General features: G+C 37.0%; 2 protein-coding genes across 2 annotated transcripts; both read right to left on the bottom strand.

Annotated features, from left to right (window-relative positions):
• Positions 1-3: 3 nt before the first annotated feature.
• Positions 4-11,448, bottom strand: LOC105685872 (polyamine-transporting ATPase 13A3-like). The gene is made up of 18 exons (XM_012400316.3): positions 11,081-11,448; positions 9,289-9,399; positions 7,331-7,401; positions 7,089-7,256; positions 6,926-6,996; positions 6,512-6,772; positions 6,203-6,407; positions 5,831-6,029; positions 4,741-4,852; positions 4,333-4,522; positions 4,012-4,212; positions 3,651-3,836; positions 3,131-3,505; positions 2,928-3,069; positions 2,650-2,798; positions 2,255-2,483; positions 1,920-2,001; positions 4-1,780 (listed from the first exon to the last, which is right to left on the bottom strand). Exons 2-18 carry the CDS (start codon positions 9,302-9,304, stop codon positions 721-723), a joined length of 3,717 nt encoding a protein of 1,238 aa, XP_012255739.2. The 5' UTR covers positions 9,305-9,399; positions 11,081-11,448; the 3' UTR covers positions 4-720.
• LOC105685852 lies at positions 11,342-20,313 on the bottom strand. The gene is made up of 3 exons (XM_012400288.3): positions 20,089-20,313; positions 17,510-19,788; positions 11,342-14,322 (listed from the first exon to the last, which is right to left on the bottom strand). The coding sequence occupies exons 1-2, from the start codon at positions 20,119-20,121 to the stop codon at positions 18,208-18,210; spliced, it is 1,614 nt and encodes a 537-aa protein (XP_012255711.2). The 5' UTR covers positions 20,122-20,313; the 3' UTR covers positions 11,342-14,322; positions 17,510-18,207.
• Between the last annotated feature and the right edge of the window lie 281 nt (positions 20,314-20,594).

The following is a 20,594-nucleotide window of genomic DNA, read 5'->3' on the forward strand; positions in this document are numbered from 1 at the left end:
CAGTTTCATTTTGATAAATAGATTTTTATTTTAAAAATATCATTTGTATCTGTCTCCTTTTCTGTATAACTAAATTGTACAGTGTATATAATATTATTTTAAAATATACGAATATCGTTTCTAATACCACATTTGTTCCAATCTAAATTTGCCGACCTAAGTTGTATCTTGATGGAACTTTGTAATAACAGTAAACTTCTACAGTTTTTACATTTCCATCCAGCATGTACATGTAATTCATTCTCGCCTTACACGACTATATTTATTATTAAAATGATGTTAATACAAAATATTGCCCGTACCCTCGACTTACGTATTCTCCAATTTCTAATTTCATTCCTGTAAACTGTACAGGTAAATTGAGTAACACGATATTAGCTCAACCAGCCATTAATTTAGACCAAAAAGAAGAAATTGATTACTTTCGTGATGAATGATCAATTGAACGAAGATAAATCTTGGTTGTATATAAAATATATCTTTGCCATTGAAATGTGTAATCACCTTAATATCCTGCTAATTCTGTTCGCGATAAATAAATTATGGCAAATTATGAGAGGGACACAGAATGTAGAACTCACATAAGCTACGGTGGCCTGTAATAAGCAGTTACGCGTTTGCAAGCATGCTTGAACCTTCACGTTCGATTATAACATAATGGTACAACTGCATTATAAAGTGTTTATTCGAGTATCGAAATTATTAGTTGACAATTGTTCTTCAACAATTACTCGGGAAATTAACTTTCGCGGAATCTTCATCATCAACAAATGCATTGTTGTATACACCATGTTTACTTCCTTGTGCAAGTTCCATTGGAGAAAAATTGTCTAAAGCGTCCGACTCACCACTTTCAGTATGAGAATCAATGTCGGCAATAAACGTAGTGTTCATGACTTTTGTCATATTTTCTAAGCTTGAAGTAATGTGCAAAGTTGGTTTTGCGGTGCTCAATCGGGGCCAGCCCGAATTATTTTTTAGATAGTGAACGACCGCTAAATATGATTTTTTAGATTTCTCAGGTCGATATAATTTTGGGCGTAGTTTTTTCTCAATCAGAAATTCAATGATGAATGACTCGACGAATAAACAGAGGAGAAAATTGGCTAGGCCTAGTGTTAGTATTAAAACTCGCCATTCGTAACCAGGAGGTAAGGTAAGTTGTAGAGCATTTATCACCCAATTTGCTGGATATGCAGTTATATAAATGCATATAACAGTTAGCAGCAATATAGACATGATAAATGCTGTGTTAGTATAAATAGGCATCCGGTAAGGTTTACCACGGGAGAAGGCGATAGCCATTGTGATATACTGAAACAATGAAACGCAAAATACAGAGTAGTTTTGCCAACAGGTATATCCCGTTTCAGCAGTGAATTTGAATGGGACAAACCCGGGGAAGTGCTGGACCACGTAGAATGCCATAGTTTGAAATGCGGACATTACTAACATCAGTAGTGTCAGCGAAAGTAGGGGAGTAAAACTTAATAAGCTTGTATTGGGCGGACTTCTTGCAAGTCTTCCTTCGTAGGCTCGCGTTTTACCAAAAAAGAACGCAAAGTTGACTATCAAGCATATATCAATGAATAAAAATTGTAAGTCGGTTAAATTCGAGTCGATGGAATACAATATTATTACAGATGTAAATTCGGTGAGTGAATACGCGACCATGAATTTGAAAATTCCAAATGACGTCACCAATGCTGCTCTTCCTTGCCTTATCACTTGGAGTATACATCTAATGTCTGGTGTGCGTGCAGTAAAAGGACTTGCGACGCTGTAACGGAAAATACAGAAAATGTGCATATGTCACAGAAATTCGTAGATGTGAAGCAATTAGCTTAAGAACAGCGACTAATCCTCAAGTCTGAATAATGATTGATGAATAAACGCACGCCATCATAGTAATTGCTCACCTGGACTCAGACTCTGATAGGGAAACTCCGGCATGTGCTGCTTTTAATGCTCCGCAGTCGTTAGCACCATCTCCGCACATTGCTGTAACAGAATATTATTTTCGATACAGGTGGATAAAACCACACTTATGGAAAAAAAAATTTTTCCCAAAAGATCATTCCAAGGTCTGAGTCTTCAGCTTCATGGCTTCGAAAGGTTTCTTCTAGCAACAAAATACGGGTCGCACTACGCGCGCTGCGTACTCATGAGGATGTAAGAAAATCGTATCAAACGCGACAAATATTCCCATCTTATAATTATGAGAAATATCCCATATCGAATTTATTGAACTCACCAACATAGTATCCAAGTTGCATGAGCTCCGTAACGAGTTGCTGCTTTTGATCGCTCGTCATTCGAGCAAATACAGCCCCTCGCACACAGATCCGAGATAATATGTCTGCATAATGCTCCCGCAGAAGTGCCCAAGTTTGACCAGTTAAAGCAAATCTGTAGCTGTCGATATCTATTGCTCTCTCTATCGCTTCCAGCGTAGGTATCATTAGTTTTTTATCTTGAATTTTCTAAGGGGCATCACAAGTATAACATGCTTTAGATTATGTATAAAAAAATTGGTAAATGATTGTTGTGCTTTTACAAAAAAGCCATTTAATAAAATAACAATAAAATTGAAGTTGGGTTTATCTAGAATCGCGCATCAAATTACAAATAAACAAATCGACAATTTACCATTTTATTGGGAAATCCTTGAGCATTGAAAAATATTTCAGGTGGTCTTTTCAAGTTGCCTGGTAAAACTGTAACATCTATCACAGTTTCAGATGGCGAAAGTATACCACAATCTTTCGCCACGCTGACAGCAGTTTGAATATTGTCTCCTAAAAAATAAAAAATTAATTTAGAGCTTCTATTCTTCTCTTTTCGTAGATACTTCCAGTGGTAAATTTATCGTATCTATAAGTTAATTGAAATGGGTGTATAAATTCCAATTGATCATTTCGACAAACCTGTTATCATTACCACGTGTAGGTTGGCTTCCTTCAATTCTTTTATGACTTCTATCGTCGGCTCTTTGAGACGGTTCTCCATGATAACTAATCCCAAAAATTCTAGATTCTGCTCCACTTGTTCCCTCGGCATCCTCTGAATCTGAATATCGTCATGACAGTAATGTATACATACTGATTCATCGTTGTTCATTATCTTTTACCTTTGCATAGTTACTTTCAACGACCGTGCGACCCATAGCTATGACTCGATATCCTTGTTCAGTGTACTGTTGCAATGATTCCATGATATCCTTGGGTATAGTTTCAATTTTACTCAAGCTCAAGATCATTTCTGGAGAACCTTTAGTGTAAGATACATAGTGCTTTGAGCCCAGCACTCGTATGATTACAGACATCCTTTGTAACATACTGGAAAAGTGGTACTGTTGGATGATCCCGATTTCCGATATCTGATTCATATTCTCAGTAAAATTGTCATCTTTTGGTGGTTTGACGACCGTTGGTATCAGCAAATCATACTTGCTGGTATCCGAAATATCCGGTTCTTCAAGAACCCATCCAGTGCTTTCGAACATCTGAGTAAAAATTAAAAAATCATTATCACTATAGTACGAAAGTTCAAAATATGTTCGAATACATACACATTATTCCACACATTATTCAACAGTTTTTCAAATTTGAAACAACTTCTTTGGACTTCTGCAGCTGTAAAACTTTTACCTTAACATCTAAAGGATCTCCGCAAAGTTCTTCCCCAATCAACGTTAGACTATGACAAACCAGCATTCCTTCGAACAGTGGATGAGCTTTCAGAGTAGGTATATCTTTGACGGAATTCTCAAGAACTCCGTTAGTATTTGGTACCACTCCCCACATGTCTAGCCCATCTTCAGTCAGAGTACCGGTCTGCAAAATAAAGAATCTTACTATTTCGTTAGATACCGTTCTGTATCGCAGCAATTGTGTACTCAAAAATTTGGAGCAATCCCGCTCTTGATTTTTAAATTTTCGAGATGTTATGGAAAACAATCTCCTTGACTCAATCTGGCAATTTGTATTGTGGAATCAGGTACACTTATACCTTGTCGAAGCATACGCAGTTCAAACTTCCTGCAACATTGATTACTCTGCTGTTTATGCAATAAATTTCCGCACGCTTCAACCTTGCTTGAGCATACAACTTCCCAACCGTCATGGCTGCTGGCAATGCAGGAGGTATAACAATGGTTATTATGTCTAAAGCTTTGATCGCAATATCGCCGGCTGTGATTCCTCGAGACATCTACATGAAAGAAAAAGTGTAAAGCTCAGAAGGAAGAAAAGATGAATAAATGAAACTAGGAAACGGCTGCTTGTTTTCTTATCTCCCAGGGAATGGGTCTATTCCAGAATCAGTCTTTACCTTTGTGACAACCGTGTATAAAAAACCACAGGTTGCTATAAAAGCAAGTATTGCGATAAATTTGTACGAGTCTTGATCAAATTTGAAATCTGCCGGCGGTGGGTACAGAATCGCTGCTACTAAGGCTCCTCTGCTGGTTTGAAGGCCGGTTCTAATGACTCTTGCCAAAACTGGTCCATCGCCGTAATACCTGAAGAATAAGCGATGTTGTGATAAACACGTAATTATTATGCGATTATTGAAACATGGTTGTAATCGTTCCATGAAACCTGCCGCAATTATATTGATTCGTCAATCTTGAGTCGATCATCCAGTTTTAAATTTTCTGCCGATTGAATTGACTTCACTATTTTAAATTTTCGAATCCTATTGTCACATTTAATCATTGATTCAATGATATAAATTTACCTCGTCTGTATTATGATTGTGCCGCTGTATAGGGTATGCGGTGAGCAGCTTTTTCCATCGTATAATACTGAACGTCGTGGTAGGGGAGTTTTTGTTACTGGCACAGATTCTCCTGAAATTTTCAACGAATCGATCATTACTTCATCGTGTTATATAGTACGTGATGTTAGCCCGATTTTAAATCAATAAATATGTTCGAAATCAAAGCTGTGTTTGATTTAGGCGATAACAATAAATTTCTTCTCTGTTTCCAAAACATCATAACAATCAATGATTTTGATTTTTTCTCAAATTATCGTTTGATTCAGTATCAGGATCTTTACCCTCCCCTACCTCTGATCGTACCTCTTATCATATCTAGAGTAATATCTACGGCAATTCAAAGAACAATTTGAGACTACGTTACATTCACGTACGATCATTATCAATGAACACCTATGCAGGTAAGCCGTTTTATGAGTTATCAGCGAGTGTTGAGAAACGTAACGAGTACTAAAGCATTATCTTCCAACGTTCCTTTTTATCGCAACAGAGCATCTTTTTGTCTTATTCAATTGGACCACGCGGTTTTGTCACGCAATGCAGGCATGCGGGTAGTTTGTCATGTAGTTCAATAAATGCTGTATCTATGTAAAAGGATAATGTCGTATACGACAGTAAAGTCTAATGAAAATAATTGCACTAGCATAAAAATCGTTATTTCTGTGAAACGTGCTGTAAACTACATCGCAACTATATGGAACGATGAAAAAGTTTCGTTCAATCGACGATATGGACAGTGTCTTGAATTATCAGGAGAAAAGAAAAAATCAAAATCAATTCGTGGCATAGATTATGTCAATTCCGATTCACTCCATGTGAACCGGATAATTGCCAATTCCGAATAATCGCCAGGTGCAGAGTAATTGGCGTTATCGGTTTTTCTCGAATGAGAAACTCATTCCACAGGTACTGTTCGATACATCCGTACAATAATCAGCATTTATTGTTAGTATAGCGGATTTTTAACGCGTTGAATATAGTCGATTAATAAAAATTCCTTTTAAACAATCATTGATCGTTGTAGGTATACCGTGTCATTTTTTCTTACCTGTTAGCATCGATTCATTGAGTATGCAATGACCGGTGAGTAGAACCGCGTCACAGATTACTGTTCCTTGATATTTTGGCAGCTCAATGATATCACCGGGTACAAGTTCCGCACTGGAAATATTTTCAAAAACTCCTGGCGCTCTGCAAACTCGTACAGTTTCCGAAGAGGCAACAGTCCCGTGAAGATTTTTCTGGTTCTGTTGTTTGAAGTAAATTTATTAGTTCCGCATTTTTTAAGGATTACTAACGTCATTCGATCCTTGCGAGGATCTTTGGGTATTACAGGATAAGGCAAGATGTTCCGAATCGAGTTATGCAACTGAAAACGAGGATGAAAATGTTATGTGTAATTCTGCGAATTATAACTTGCCCTGCGTGTCTGCAAAATGGAGCTCGTTATTCCGAAGACTGACATGCTGATAATGGCGATGGTGTAATAAAGGTATCCTTCGACAAACCACACCACCAAGGTAAAGACTTGAAAAATATAGAATGGATTTATGCATTCCAGCAAAAGAAGGACCAATATGCTCTGCACTGGGACTAATATTTCATTATTTCCATAAACGATCCTCCTGTAGATACGAAGAACAAAAAACCGAAGGTAATCTTCAAGTAGGCTGTTGAGTATGAACTTATTTCACCCAGCGTGTTGTGCGGAATAATTTTTGTATCGTACCTTAGCAATTGTTCCTCCTTTGACATTCCTTGTCCCTGATGAAGATCGGTGCATAGAACGTGGCTGTCCAAACCGACAAGTTTGGAAAATTCTGACCTTTTCGTGTCCCAGATGTAGCACTGTTTTTTACACCAAAAAGCTCTGTACTCGTCGACTTCGCGTAAGGTGCCATTTTCCAATTTGATCGTTAACTTTCTGCCCTGGATTTTTTTTATAAGATCTTCATCGACTTGTCCGAGTTTTTCACTAAGCGATTTCGAACTAGATAATGAAACAAGGATAAAAACCAAAAGTGAAAATAAAGTTCTCGGTCACGAGCAGTGCGTCTTACAAAAAGTCTTGTTAGAAAAAATTAAGGAAAGAAATGTTCGTGGAGAAAGACAAGAAGAACAGAAAAAAATCATGAGTTATCACCTCAAATTTTTAGTCGACACCGTCCTTAGATCTTTTACAAAATACGATTTGTACTTTCCTTGATAATCATCCTTGAAAAAATTCGGATTAAGGATAAAAAAATGTCTCGGCGTATACAAATGGTGAACAAAACATGAATCGATACAGATAAAATCATAATTACAATTATCAGCAATCTCGTAGCTTGAACCAGAGGACATTCCCGATGCGTTGCGTACAAGTGCAGCTTGGGGTACCAGTGAAAAAATAATCTAATTATTCCGATACTTAAGACGAACGATACGTGAGCCAGGAGAGTCCCCAATGTGCTCTTCTCAAAACCGAGCACCCGCTAAATTCACAAAAAACAACAAAAAACAGATTTTTAACACAAATTCTTTGTGAAAATATTCAATTCGATCTCACCATTTCGTCATCTTTGCCACTGTTGAGTGTCTGATAGTAAGATTTCGCATCATTTCCGCTTTTTTCCAACCCTGTGAAATTCAATTATCCTGTACAATGTGAAGAAATCCACAATAGAATAAGGAAACAAAATATCAGTCTTACTTTCAAATGGGCATAAAATTTGATAGTTACATAATAAGCTCGAATGACAATGTTATTTGCAATTAGTGGTGGTTAATATAATTGAATGATGAGAAATAAAAAATACGAGACGTGTGGTAAAATTAACATGGTGGGAGTACAAACTCCGAGACTGATCATTCCATCGGACTTTGCGTTGTTTTTATTATTCACATAATATCAACAAAATGGTATGCACATAAACCTGCAGAAAAACATATTTTACTATCCACGGTACGTTAAATTGTTTTTTTAAAAGTTCGGGCAAAAAAATCTCTTCATTTTTCTCGGCTGATAAACGTTATCCGGCGAATACCTTGAACGGTATGGAATGCATTTCGGCAAGTCATTTCTCGTACTGATTATGACACAGGCCGAATAGAAAGAAAACTTCGGCTCAGAAAAGAAGAAAATCAAAATTATGCAATCGGTTGCCACAGGTAAGGTATATAAATTGCCGACCGCATACGTGAAAAAGGAAAATCACTTTGCCGTTCTCGTAAAATGGGTCATACCGGTATCTAACTAATTGCAGACTTTATATGGCCGGTAATATCTGTGCTCGTACGTATCCTTCACACCACGTTAGAAAAATAAATAAGAACAGAGGTGCGAGCTTACGTACATGCGCTTACCGAAATTCAGAATAAACATTATTATAACTCGTACGGAAGTTGGCATGTTAATGAGTTCGAACCACAATTATATTTAGGTACATGTGCTCGAATACTAGAAAGTCCCTAAGCATCCGGCTCGTCAACACCTTCGAATTTGCAACGTGAATATATATCGATCATTGAGAGGCGAGAAAGACTGATAAATCATCATTGCATGCAGATGCTGTACACATATGTACGCGAACGCGATACATATTTCCTTCGCTTTGCTTCGTCGCTCGAAAAAGTTTGCTACCTCAACATATCGCACGTGTAATTGTTACCATAGATGATAATATTATCTAAAGTTTTAATTATTATACGCTTTGAAAAAAAAATAAGCGAAGTCAAGAGATATGTATAGCGCACGTCATTCGCGATCAATGTTAATATATACGAAAGAATGCACATCATACATCGACTGTATAATACAGTCTCCTGTGCCAGCTGAAGCGAGCATTTTTGTTCTCTACATTAAAACGAAATATAGTTTTACTCTACGTAAGATCTCGTTTAATGGCTGTCAGATAACAAATTTGCAAAGCATAAGGTAAGCCAAGGTTACTTCGGGTACTCGTACACGTTTATAAATCGGCTTTATAACATTCGTTCGATACGAATGTTTTCATTTGTTAAGCCATGTGAAGTTTGAAATGTCTTTTTGTGGAACACGACTTGTAAGCGAGTCGATTACTGCAGTTTTGTGGTGAGTGAGAAACCGTGGTAGAGTCTAGAGAAAGTTGAAATTTGGTTAATTATTAATTATTTCCGGCTTTGTGTAGTCCACGCGTTCGCCGTGTTTTACCATTTTGTTTCACAGCTTCCCTTACACACGCCGAAGCGGCCATCTATCATAGTTATCTTTTGCCAGCCATTGTATTTCGCGATAGACTTCAAGGATCTTCGCGATTTTGAAATTGACCCTAAGGCTCTCGGTAATTTTTTTTTATTTCTTGCAAACTTTACGACAATATTCGTGCATCGTTTATTTCCTCACCTGTAACACCTGGTCGTCACGAGGAGCTATAAGAAATCGGCATTTCGAAGAATACCGGGTTACTCTACACGGTTCGCACTATCTCAGTAGATTTATATGATTAATTTCAATCATTTGTTCAATTATTTATTTCCTTTCCTTACCATTCGGATTGCTCATAACTCCACAGTTGTTTGCACAAAATGTTGAAAGGAGTAGAGAAGCCAAGCCGGGAGGGGATTCCTGTGTTGCGAAGGACTTTCACTGGTTGCACGCTGTTCAAACAAATTGCATATATTACCTGCTGCACATACCTAACATACATATGTGCGATAAATTGTAATTATCCCTAATGCCAAACACTTGAGATCCTATCAATAATTAATAGTTGTGATCTATCCGCTGGATGCGCGACCTTTTCTCCATGGTCTTCGAACAATGAATATGATTGATTATCATAGCTGGTAAAGATTATCGTCTATGATCAGAATATCAAATAATGTACGAAGGTTGTACCAGTTCTAATATTTTCCCATTAAATCGTTTGCATAATTTAATTTTAGCCTGGAAGTTTTTTATTTCCCCTCTCTTCTAGTATACGTTTAATTGTAAGACGTTAATGTCACTGCCATTTTTTCCTCGTTCGACTGCTTGTCCTATCGGAACCCCATGAATATAAAACCGCATAAATAATAAGACTAATGAGCTGGTACGAAACGGTTGCGTAAAATCGCCAAACCAATGCCCCTGAATTTCTATTTATTCTTCATCGTTGCCGTCGACTCGATCCCAGGATGGCGAATTATCAACCCGGCGTTTACATCACCCAACGCGAAGCTCCCCTCGATCTGGTAACCAGATCGTCATCCTCCATTATATTACGTTAATGAAAACAGATAATTTTCGGGTGTTGTATAGGTATACGTGCAATACCACGCGGGGTTCCTTGTTGCGATATTTTAGCTTCGATCTCTAGTGATCCGCAACTGAACACACTCAAACTTTTGTCAATTTATTCGGATGGTCTACGACAACACGAGGACATCTGTCTATACCTGCAATTGCGCTATTTTTGACGATGTACACCTATGAAACGATTAGAGATAGAGACGTATATTATCAGTGGGAGTTCCCTCGTACAGAATGCATCATCAGTTTGCGAAGGAACTCGATATATTTCACAATACTTGTGCATTCGCCATTGAATACCATGTATTCTTGTGTAACTGATTCAACAGCTCTTCGCTCGTTGAATAGAACGTTTCGAAACCGTGTCCAATGGTCTGAGTCATGACGTTTTTTTTTTTTTTGGTTTTTTGTTCTCCTTTTTTTCACTTGGAATTTTCAGCTAATTGGTTCTCATAAGATTTTTAAGATATTCGGTCGAACGATATATCTGTGATCTAATAAAATTAGGGGCTAGTCGTCCGTAAGATAAATCAGATCACCTATATACGTATAATCCTCGCATCCTATTCGATACCAAGATATCACCGAAACACGCGCCTGCTGACTAAAGTTGTAAACAGAAAATATCACGCGTTTCTTGAAGTAAGTTTATCACAGAAATTTTACAACGGTGTCCCATAAAACTGACTAATCTGACGAATGAGTTCAGCGATAACTATAACATTTAATCAATCCTTCTCTTACTCGAGTAGAACTATGAACAACAATTGCCTGTATGGATGTTTAAATTCTGATGCTCGACGAAACTTGCCAATGAGTGATAAATTCAGACGAACGAAACGACAATCCAATGGCACATTTGTCGGTACGTTTTCGAAATAATCGGGAATCAAGAAATGATTGTCGTGGTTTTCACGATTTCACGTCATTGATGGTCGGGCATACCAACACGGTACTTAGGCTGATTACTTTTTGTCTAATCTTGTGTAATATTATCTATAGTTATTATTAACTCAGCCTCTGTCCAACAAATATATTGTTACTTACCAGAAATTTGATGTCTATTGATTGAAATCGAACTTATTTTGCCGTACGCTGCAAATGCTCCGTACGCCGTCCACCTTTTTCATTTCTAGGTAATCTCCTTGGACGTTGAAGAATAAAGTTTGGTTGAAACGGTCACGGATTCTCCACGATGTCCGATGACAATTTTATTCAATTCCAACTCGCAATTTCAAACACCCGAAGTATAACGTTGATTAAATTTATATTTTGAACTTGTTTTTTTGATTTTTTGATTTTTTTTTATATTCTTCGTACGTACATTAACAGGGTAACCGATTAACGAGTTTCATTTATAATAGGAAAGTATTAAAATTAATTTAATACTGGCAAAGGAGAACCGCAGCTGGCGAGTTCGGAGGGCCGCGCGAAACTGACATTTCAAACTGTTAGCCAAACTGTTTCACTGTCGTATCAAATCAGCCCCACTTCTCTTCGATTTGAATGATGCCTTACAGAGGCTATACGTCAAAATGACGAACACTGCCTCTGCGATGATCGTAACAGACGATGACCGATAACCAGTACTTGTGAATGTCCATATCTTAATTCTCGATCAATAGTATATCTAATTATAAAAAGATACCGCATTTATGAATTTATTCTTTATCGGAACATGACAGATGAAACTATTGGTGAGAGCGATAACGAAACTTCTTTTCAAGATGCAGGTGGTTTATGGCCTCTGCGCATACAGATCGATGAGAAAAATTCAGAAGACACGTGGCGTTCCTCGATATTTTGATGCAAAAAATTTTTCCTTCTGCACTTGTTAAAGTTTTCGTGAAAAAATTATCCCGTGTACCAATTCGATTAACAAATTCTTTCAAATTTTATTTACGAAACGTGAATCACTTTTATAGCAGTAGGTCAAAGGTGTGATCGCTGTTTCGATAATTTTTAGGCAAATGAGTTACACGTTCCAGACTGCCGCGATTCTCGCATTTTTCAGGGTTTTCAACGGAGATTGGGAGAATTGTGATTATTCTAGATGACCTTTCGCGCTTTTAGAGTTCCGATAATGCTACATATCTTCGAGATATACAGATGACTGTATATATACGTCTGAAATAAATTTCGAGTTCACCAAACAGGAAGTTGAGATGTCCGCATTATCGTGTGCACCCGATTGACGAATTTTTTTGATAAGCATAAAACGATTGAGCTTCGATTCTTCGGCAGAAAATCTTCAGCAGAAAATCCGCACACAGTACTCATATTACATATTTTTTACAACAGCTTGGAATTTTTATAGAACTTTCGCCTGCATTTTGACCTGACGATAATATGTATCAAAAGATTTGCAATGTATACATAAATAACTAACGAACTAACGTATAAATAACTGGTATGTGGAATAATAATTTTCGATAAAAAAAAAAAAAAAAAATTAGCTCTACCAGCGGCAGCAAAACTTGTTATTCTTAACTACACCAGCAAAGTTTACTTTCCTGATCGCAATTACGCGCAAACGGTCATTGATTTGAAATGATTTGCTTGATTTTATTGCGTCAAATATAGGTGGGCGTTCGAGGTATTTTATGGCTCGCATCTTCATAATGCTTTTTCTATTCTTATGAATTTTCACATCATTAGGGCGACTATAGATGGGTTGAAAATAATTCGTTGATCTAAAAATAGAGAACTTTTGATAAACAAATTAGTGCAGGTTATACATACGTATCACAATTATGTGTAGGTATACCGACTTCAGTACCGATGAGAAATATTGCGCAAATATGGAACGGTTGCAGTTTACAACGGCAACGGTAAATGCGAATGGTGGTTGAAACTTTTTGCCAACATCAGTTTTTTCTCCTTATTACGCTCAAGGGCGTTCATGTGTGAAGTACAAATATAAAATAGAAAGGCAAAATATCTGTCGATTACGTACGCGTTGCACCGTTCAATAATACTTATACCTGATCTATAAGAGTATTTGCAGAACATAATAATACGACGTTCTTCGTAATATAAATTCACATTGTACGTACAGGGGAGAGCAGGGCAAAATGGGGTACCCCAAAAATATGATCGAAACGGACTTTAAACACCATTCTGGATTTTAAGAATTTGTTTTTTTTTTCATAACTAATTGCGAATTAATGTTGATGGTAATAACTTTCAATGTTAATATAACTTTTATTATTAATGTCCGATGAAATAATTATCAATTTTATTTTTTTCCATGCACTTTATAAGTGAAAAATATTTCTCATTTACTTCAAATACAAATAAGACAAGGAAGTTTTATCGTATTTAAGTTTCACAAAGCTCGGGCTTTCCTTAAGTTTTGCTCCGCCTTCCCCTATTTATCATACATCATCTCCTGTCGCGACGCGATTTTTTCAATAAATTTTACAACCGAGATAAAGTGATTAAAATTGAATAGATTATAGTTAGGCTTTCGGAGACGGGACATCATTACGTACCTCAAAGAATCCCTGCGCTTTCAAAGCCCGGTGCTCACTCGGCATAAAGTATTATAATTACAAGTCGTAGACGTGATTACGATTTATCACGCGAGTTGTCGAGTAATTCTCCATGCACATCCACGTATTGGTTCCGTGACCACTTGTGGTCATTGAGAATATTTCACGGCGATGAATGGGATGATCGAAAATCTTTCGAAAGAATCATAAAACTTGCGCAACGATGTCCGACGTTACCCATCTCCAAAAATGTCGGCTAAAGTTGTACACGCAGTCTCGTTTTCAATAAATTGCAGCGTAACAATTAATAAGAATGTATTTTTATTTTTATTTTTTTAAACGAATTTGTTTACCACAATCACCTATACGGAGAAAATATGTCGCATGTATCAAGAATCTGTTGTTGATTGCTGTACGGCTATTATATAACCATCAGATTTCATCGCATTAATTAACTATAATCGTGAACCAACCAAACCTTGAACTTGACGCTGCGGGCTTAGAAGTTGTACCTCGTGTGTATCGTATACCTATGTCAAGAATATGGAGAGAAAATGAGATCCAAGGTATAGGAAAAAAATGTTGATCCAATGGATACGTGCGTCAGTGAATTTTAATGGATGCTCGAAACGAGACTACCTGCCATGTTCCGGTACAATGACTATCAGAGCGAATAATGAAATTCCTCGGTTCAATATTTGTTGATGGTGTTCTCTGGATGTTTACAAGTTGATTTTGAGCAGTCGTGTAGAAACGGGTGAATCGATTGACCGTGCGACAGGCGATCGAATCACGCTAGAAAAAAAATATGATATCATTGTAAATCCATGTTCTATTTTCGATACATTAAGGTCTATGTCGTAATTCGAAATCAAAATCTCGAAACCTGTCATTGAATTTAATAAAAACGTACAACGATGAGCGCAATTGTTTTGTTAATTACGTAACGATCTTTTAAATAATGGACGGAATATGATTACACTGCAAAGTGCTTCCGCACGTTTTGTTTCTTCACACACGTAGCGAATACGTGAGGGAACGAGCATTTTGTCCGCTTACATGTTTCCATACAAGCTGGAACAGTTTAACATTAACTTGTGATATGATGATAATCATGAACGTCATCATGGTAATATTATTTCTCGACCCTTTTGCAGTTAATTACATCTTATATTTTGTCTGTTTTAACTTCCGTATTGGCGCGGCCAATTAAATCCGTAAGTTGTTTTATAATTAGATAATTCAGATGTCTGATATAAAGTGATTGGATAATTTCTGATCGTTACGGGAAAACACGATCAATCATTTCATTCATTTATTATACCGGATATATTGAGGAAAACCTTATTCAAATCATAAACCATTATCCAATATGTGACTCACATAGCCGCCATTGCGCTATCGCAAAGTATACGCTCGTCGCTTGCAACGAGCTTCGATAAATCATCGCCATACTTGAAAAATAAAATAAAATGGAATAAAAAACCGTGGAAAAACATCCACTGTGTTTTGTAACTCTTTTACAGATTTCACCTTTCACTCATATTTTTTGTTACGGTAAAAGGAGTACGTGCGTTATATAATATGCAATGTCCAGGCGGTGCGAATGTAAGAACGGTGAATTTTTCGTTCAATGAACCGAAATCACCGGACAGTCAGCATAATTACGCCGGTAAATAATTGGTAACGAGTTCGGGGCAGATCGAAAAATTCAGAAACATGCGTACCTGTAATGACTCCCAAGACCGTTTGTTGACAATTACCTGCGACGATGTTGAGAGATTTGATTTCTCAAAATTCGTATGTCGAAGGCAATGACTCGTGGTTATTGCTTCGGCGAAAGGGTCACCGCTGCTGGCTGCAAATGTCTGATAATAAACAGTGTAGGTACTTAATGGCTCGTGTAATATATCCATCCCGAAGTTGAAGAGGGGGCCGATAATACCCTCATTACCACGGATTGAGCGTACCTGATTGATCTATGCGCGAATATACATTATAGGTATACTGTTTCGAGGATAACGATCTCAACGCAGATGCTGTACTCTAGTTTTCGAATATCCGCGATTTAGTACCGCTCTGATTATATCAGTTGAGTAGGTAATGGAATATTCGGGCGGTGAATAAGCCGGTCAAGTTCATGAACAAACGTTATATTGACAATGAGCCTTCAATGCGGTGTAAATTATTCATCACCTTCGACCAAAGTCAATTGTGCATTGCGTAACTATTGAAAACTAATGTGAAATATTAACCGAGCTTTAAAACAGAATTTGAACTGATTGAAAATTTTTTAAAAACTTGAAAAAAAAAAATAGTTAATCCTGCGTTTTAACGATTGATTCTGATGGCAATCGGAAATTCATTGCGTAGAGAGAGGAACGAGAATTCATCTGCAGGATGCGAAAATACTTTTAGATATACTTTCAAACCGTTTTTAGATTAGCAAATTGCAATCCATCATGTTCTAGTGCGATAACTAGAGATGTGGTAAATGTCCCCTGGTGTGGCGATGGGGTTCACCAAGGTTGATTAACGAATATTCTAATATAGATCGAGGCATAGGCGTAACTCTTGCAAATATGATTCGTTGATAAGGTCAAACTGAAATTTTGGAATTATACAACAATTGTGGGATATAATCGCTTCTCAATTTTTTCTATTTATTCAGATGATAATCCGGAACAGAAATCGCATCACAACTCGACTGTGGAGAGTTCACGGGGAATTCAAAGATTCCAGGAAAAAAAGAACCGGATTCGATCTTCAAAAAGATGTACTCAACTCACTTGATTCCTGGAATGTTGAACTTGTTTAGGCAGATGATTTTCGCTGCAACCTGAACGAGGATGTGAAATAAAAATATATTTCCGTGTTAAAAAAATTTGAAAATGAGACCGCTAAAAGGTTGAACCCTAATGATTCGGTGTTTATCATAATTGCAGAGAGCGCGAGGAAATTGCTCTATAAAAGGATGTGGTATTCTCTTCTCCATGTACGTCTACTGCTGATAAATTTTGAAACAAGATACGATAATTATATCAGATAGATTCACGATGATTAGATTGGTAATTTAATTTGCTTAAGCACGAATCGCGCATTAATTCCAGCAAACGAGCGTTACAACTCGACGACACGTTACCATTACGACACCCCTAATGATTTGGAATTGATTATGATCGTAGTGGGCGAGATTAAATTGCGCAAAAAAGGATGGAATCTCCGTTTAGATACAGACAGTTATGTATTCCTGAATAATCACCGACGTCAATGTATCACAGGGGCTAAATTTAGGCCAATATATGAGGAAGATTAAGGCCATGAACTATTACACTAACCTGCCCGTTAAGTGTCGGAAAAGAAGCCATGCCCCATTATACTTTATGTATTCGAATATTATTTAACTTAGGTAGAACGTTGAAACAATAATGATGATTGTATTAAACTTTCAGTCAAAAGTTGAACAAATTGATGCAAATGATTGCCTGTCTGCTATACACTCGAAGCAAACTTCCAATAAGAAAAAAAAGGTCAAGTTTTATTATTCGCTGCTAATCGAGATTACGGCGTCTTCTACTATCGTTCTGGATTATCAACTTTTCCTTTTTTTTTGGGCTTTTGATACATATAGATCTTACAGTGAAAGAATCTCAAGGAGCAAGAAAATCTTTGTTACTTCACAACCACTTTGTTGTGTATTTGTATACCGATGGTAGACGACAGGATTTGCGACATTCTGATCAGACGATGAATATCGATGATAGGAGGTGATTGACTGGAATAACATTACGCTTCCTATATTAACTTACATGTTGAGCAAGCGATGTAAGCAAGAAAAATAATGGGGAAATCCCCAAGCGTTGTGAATTCCGTATTGTTAGTATCTCTGCGATTATTTGAAGTCGCTACAGCTGGTATACGCGCATTCAAACTGTCGCACGGATATGATTAATGTAGGTTCAACGAATAAATATATTCTCACCTTGATGTATATACAGGGTGTATCCGAGAGTGAGGCATTTATTTTAACAGTACATAAATCGCACCAAAATAAGCCATTCAGTCAAATATTCTTCAGATAAAAGTTGTAAGATAACGGAGATACAGGGATGCAGTTTTCGAATTCGAATGCGTTTGTGAACTGCTATCGCGTTTTTATGCGAGCGCGATGGCCACGAAAGTTGATACAAGTTGAATTAACTAAGTGTACGACTCCAATTATTCATTTACCTTGGCATATCCCTGCGTCTAGTTTAAATTGCAAATCTGACTAATGAAATGATTCTCGTGTTCCAATCATTGAACAAAATCCTTGCAAGTAGAATTACCACGAATCTGTGTGGTCGTGATCTTTACCAATAAAAACAGGCGCGAATATAAGTAATTTCGCGAAGCGGTTGGCCTGGACCCCAAAAACTATAAACTTGTGGAAATTACCATAATTATAGCTACAAAATTTTTTTTTATTGGTGTAGAAAAATAGCTGACAATAAGTTTTTCAAAAGTTTCTACCATCAGGTACAATTCGTTTCCAATAGATACACATCATCGACTGCTTGCCCGTACGTACATGGCGGAATCACAGTCATTCTTCAGAATTTTGCATCACACTTGATCATCTGCATTTAGCGTGCAAAATCAATCAATATCACCGTTTTAATAATTTGATTATTCTTCACCTCAAGCATTGAAGTCCTCATCGAAACCTTCAAGGTCTTCGAACTCGAAACTGAATTTACCGTTTTTGGGATCGACGACTTTCGAAAAATTTACATCATTCAAATTTTCACGATTCTCTGTAATGATATTTGTAAGTTCGGTATCAGGAATTTTTGGAGTATCTAAATCTAACTTTTTACTCAAAGCAGCTGCAAACTTTTCTGCTGCGGTTGTACGCGTAACACTGTTTGGCGGGTGCCGAGTGAATTTCGTGATTTCATCAAGCTTACGGTCGTTCTTCAAACTGCTTAGATTTATTTGTCTATTTATGTCATTCGCTGGTTTGACACTTTCGATGTATAATCTTTCTTGTGATTCGTCAATGATTGAGTCGTTCAAAGCAGGTTCACAAAAGTAGTGGCTGAGATCGTAGCTATCTAATTTTGTACTCATCTCTGACTTGCTAAAAATCTTAGCATTTCCTGAATAAATATTAATGATGTTTTTCAAAGTAGCAATAAAGTGGCATTTTTTAAGGTAACTTCCAATGGTTGTGAGACCGACATTTCCCAAGAAAAAGACTGCACCGGTTACAAAATATTGGGGATATTTAAGCAAAATTTCTTTAGATATAGTTCCTTCAATTGTACCAGTACAATCTTTCAACACTACCAGTGGATCAAGGCAGCTGAAATCAACTCGTTGCACGATACCAGCTAGAAATGGTGCTTTGTTATTTCTATACGAGTTAGTCAGGCATTTTTGTTTTATCATCGATATTTCATGTTCTTTCAAAAATCCGTGATCCAAATCACTCATCAGTAACTGCCACGCACCCTCGAAAAACAAATTTGCAGTTTGCTGCGAACAATATTTAGATAATCCAGCGTTGTTGTCAACAATATCAACATCAGTGTCATCATGACTGTCTTTGAGATGAGAGGATTCAGGAATTATTTGGGGGACGTTTCCGTTATCAGTACCTCTTAACAAACCAGCTGGACCTGGAAATTGACGAACTAACGGAATGGGCTTGGTACAGATCGCTTTGACTGGTTTTAACCGAGCATCCTCATTCGTTTCATATCGATTTGATGCAGGATCAGTCGAGGTTACGCCATGATTATTTGGTGCGGACTCATCTTTGGCACTGCGAGTGCTTATTGAAACGTTCTCATCACTTTTCTGTCGTAATTTGTTCAGGATTAAATTCCTTCGAGAGTCGACAGGCACCGGATGTGAGCATGATTTTTGTGGAAGACTAGATTCCTTCAGGTTTAGGTTACTCTTATTGGTCAGGATATTCTGCTGAATACTTATATCCGATGTGGAGCTGCCTTTCTGCTTGAGTCTTTCCAGGATTGAATTTGTTCTAAGCGTTTTTATCATACCACTCTCATGAAAATTAGGCACCAAAGACTCTAGTGTAGAATATTTAGCTTTTTCTTGAAGTTCGTCTACCGAATTTGAGTTTGATTTATCGCAAGGCGATTTAGAAGAACCCTCATCATTCTTAAATCTCTTGCTGGAGTTTCCTTCATCAATAGCTTCTGACTGGGAATAATATTGCGATTCTTTCTGTGTTAGATCGTTCAAAAAGTCCTGAAACCAAGTACATAATATGAGATATCAGGCTCAAAATAGAGAAGACATAAATTACTTTGCACAGTAATCACAACGAAATATTCAAATTGACAATCACTATTGTTTATGTATACATGTTTATGATGGCATAATTTGGACAACTGTAACAACGCTCTCTAAATCATGATCGAGGCATCAAAGCACAAATCAAGGGTTCAGTGGTTCAGTCACTAGTTTTTATTCACTGAATTTGTGGCTGTCAAACTCTACATACAATTGAAACGAAAAAACGTCATCGGTATATTTAGGGTTAGTTACCTCATCCAGATCAAATTCTTCGTCCTCAAACATAATGTAATATCACAATGGTTCGGGTGTTCTTCAATGAACATTTATATGAATGACTCCATTTACAGTTTACGCACGTTGTAAAAAGTAAATGACACTTGAAAAATATAAAATCAATGACAACTGTGACAGAGCGAAACAAAGCCACGCTTGTCAAAGTTGTAAATGAACCCCACGTGCGTTGACTTGGACGTTTAAATTTGTTGAACGTTGTTTATTGCTTAGCCGACAGAGCGCTCTAGGTGACGGTGGATAGAGCTTTTTCATCGTTGGGCAAAATATGAAAATTGAGCCAAATAAATATGCTTTGAATTGAGATTATATTTTGTCACTTGAAATGGACCTTTAGAAAAATATTAATAATCAGATGCAACCTGAAATTTCATTAGCCACGTTTTGCGATGAAAATCCACATTAGGGATCATGGATTGATTTTGAACATTATGAAATAGAAACGTGCGTAAAAAAAATATCTA

The sequence above is a fragment of the Athalia rosae genome, chromosome 5, assembly GCF_917208135.1.
Source record: "Athalia rosae chromosome 5, iyAthRosa1.1, whole genome shotgun sequence".
Classification (NCBI taxonomy): domain Eukaryota; kingdom Metazoa; phylum Arthropoda; class Insecta; order Hymenoptera; family Athaliidae; genus Athalia; species Athalia rosae.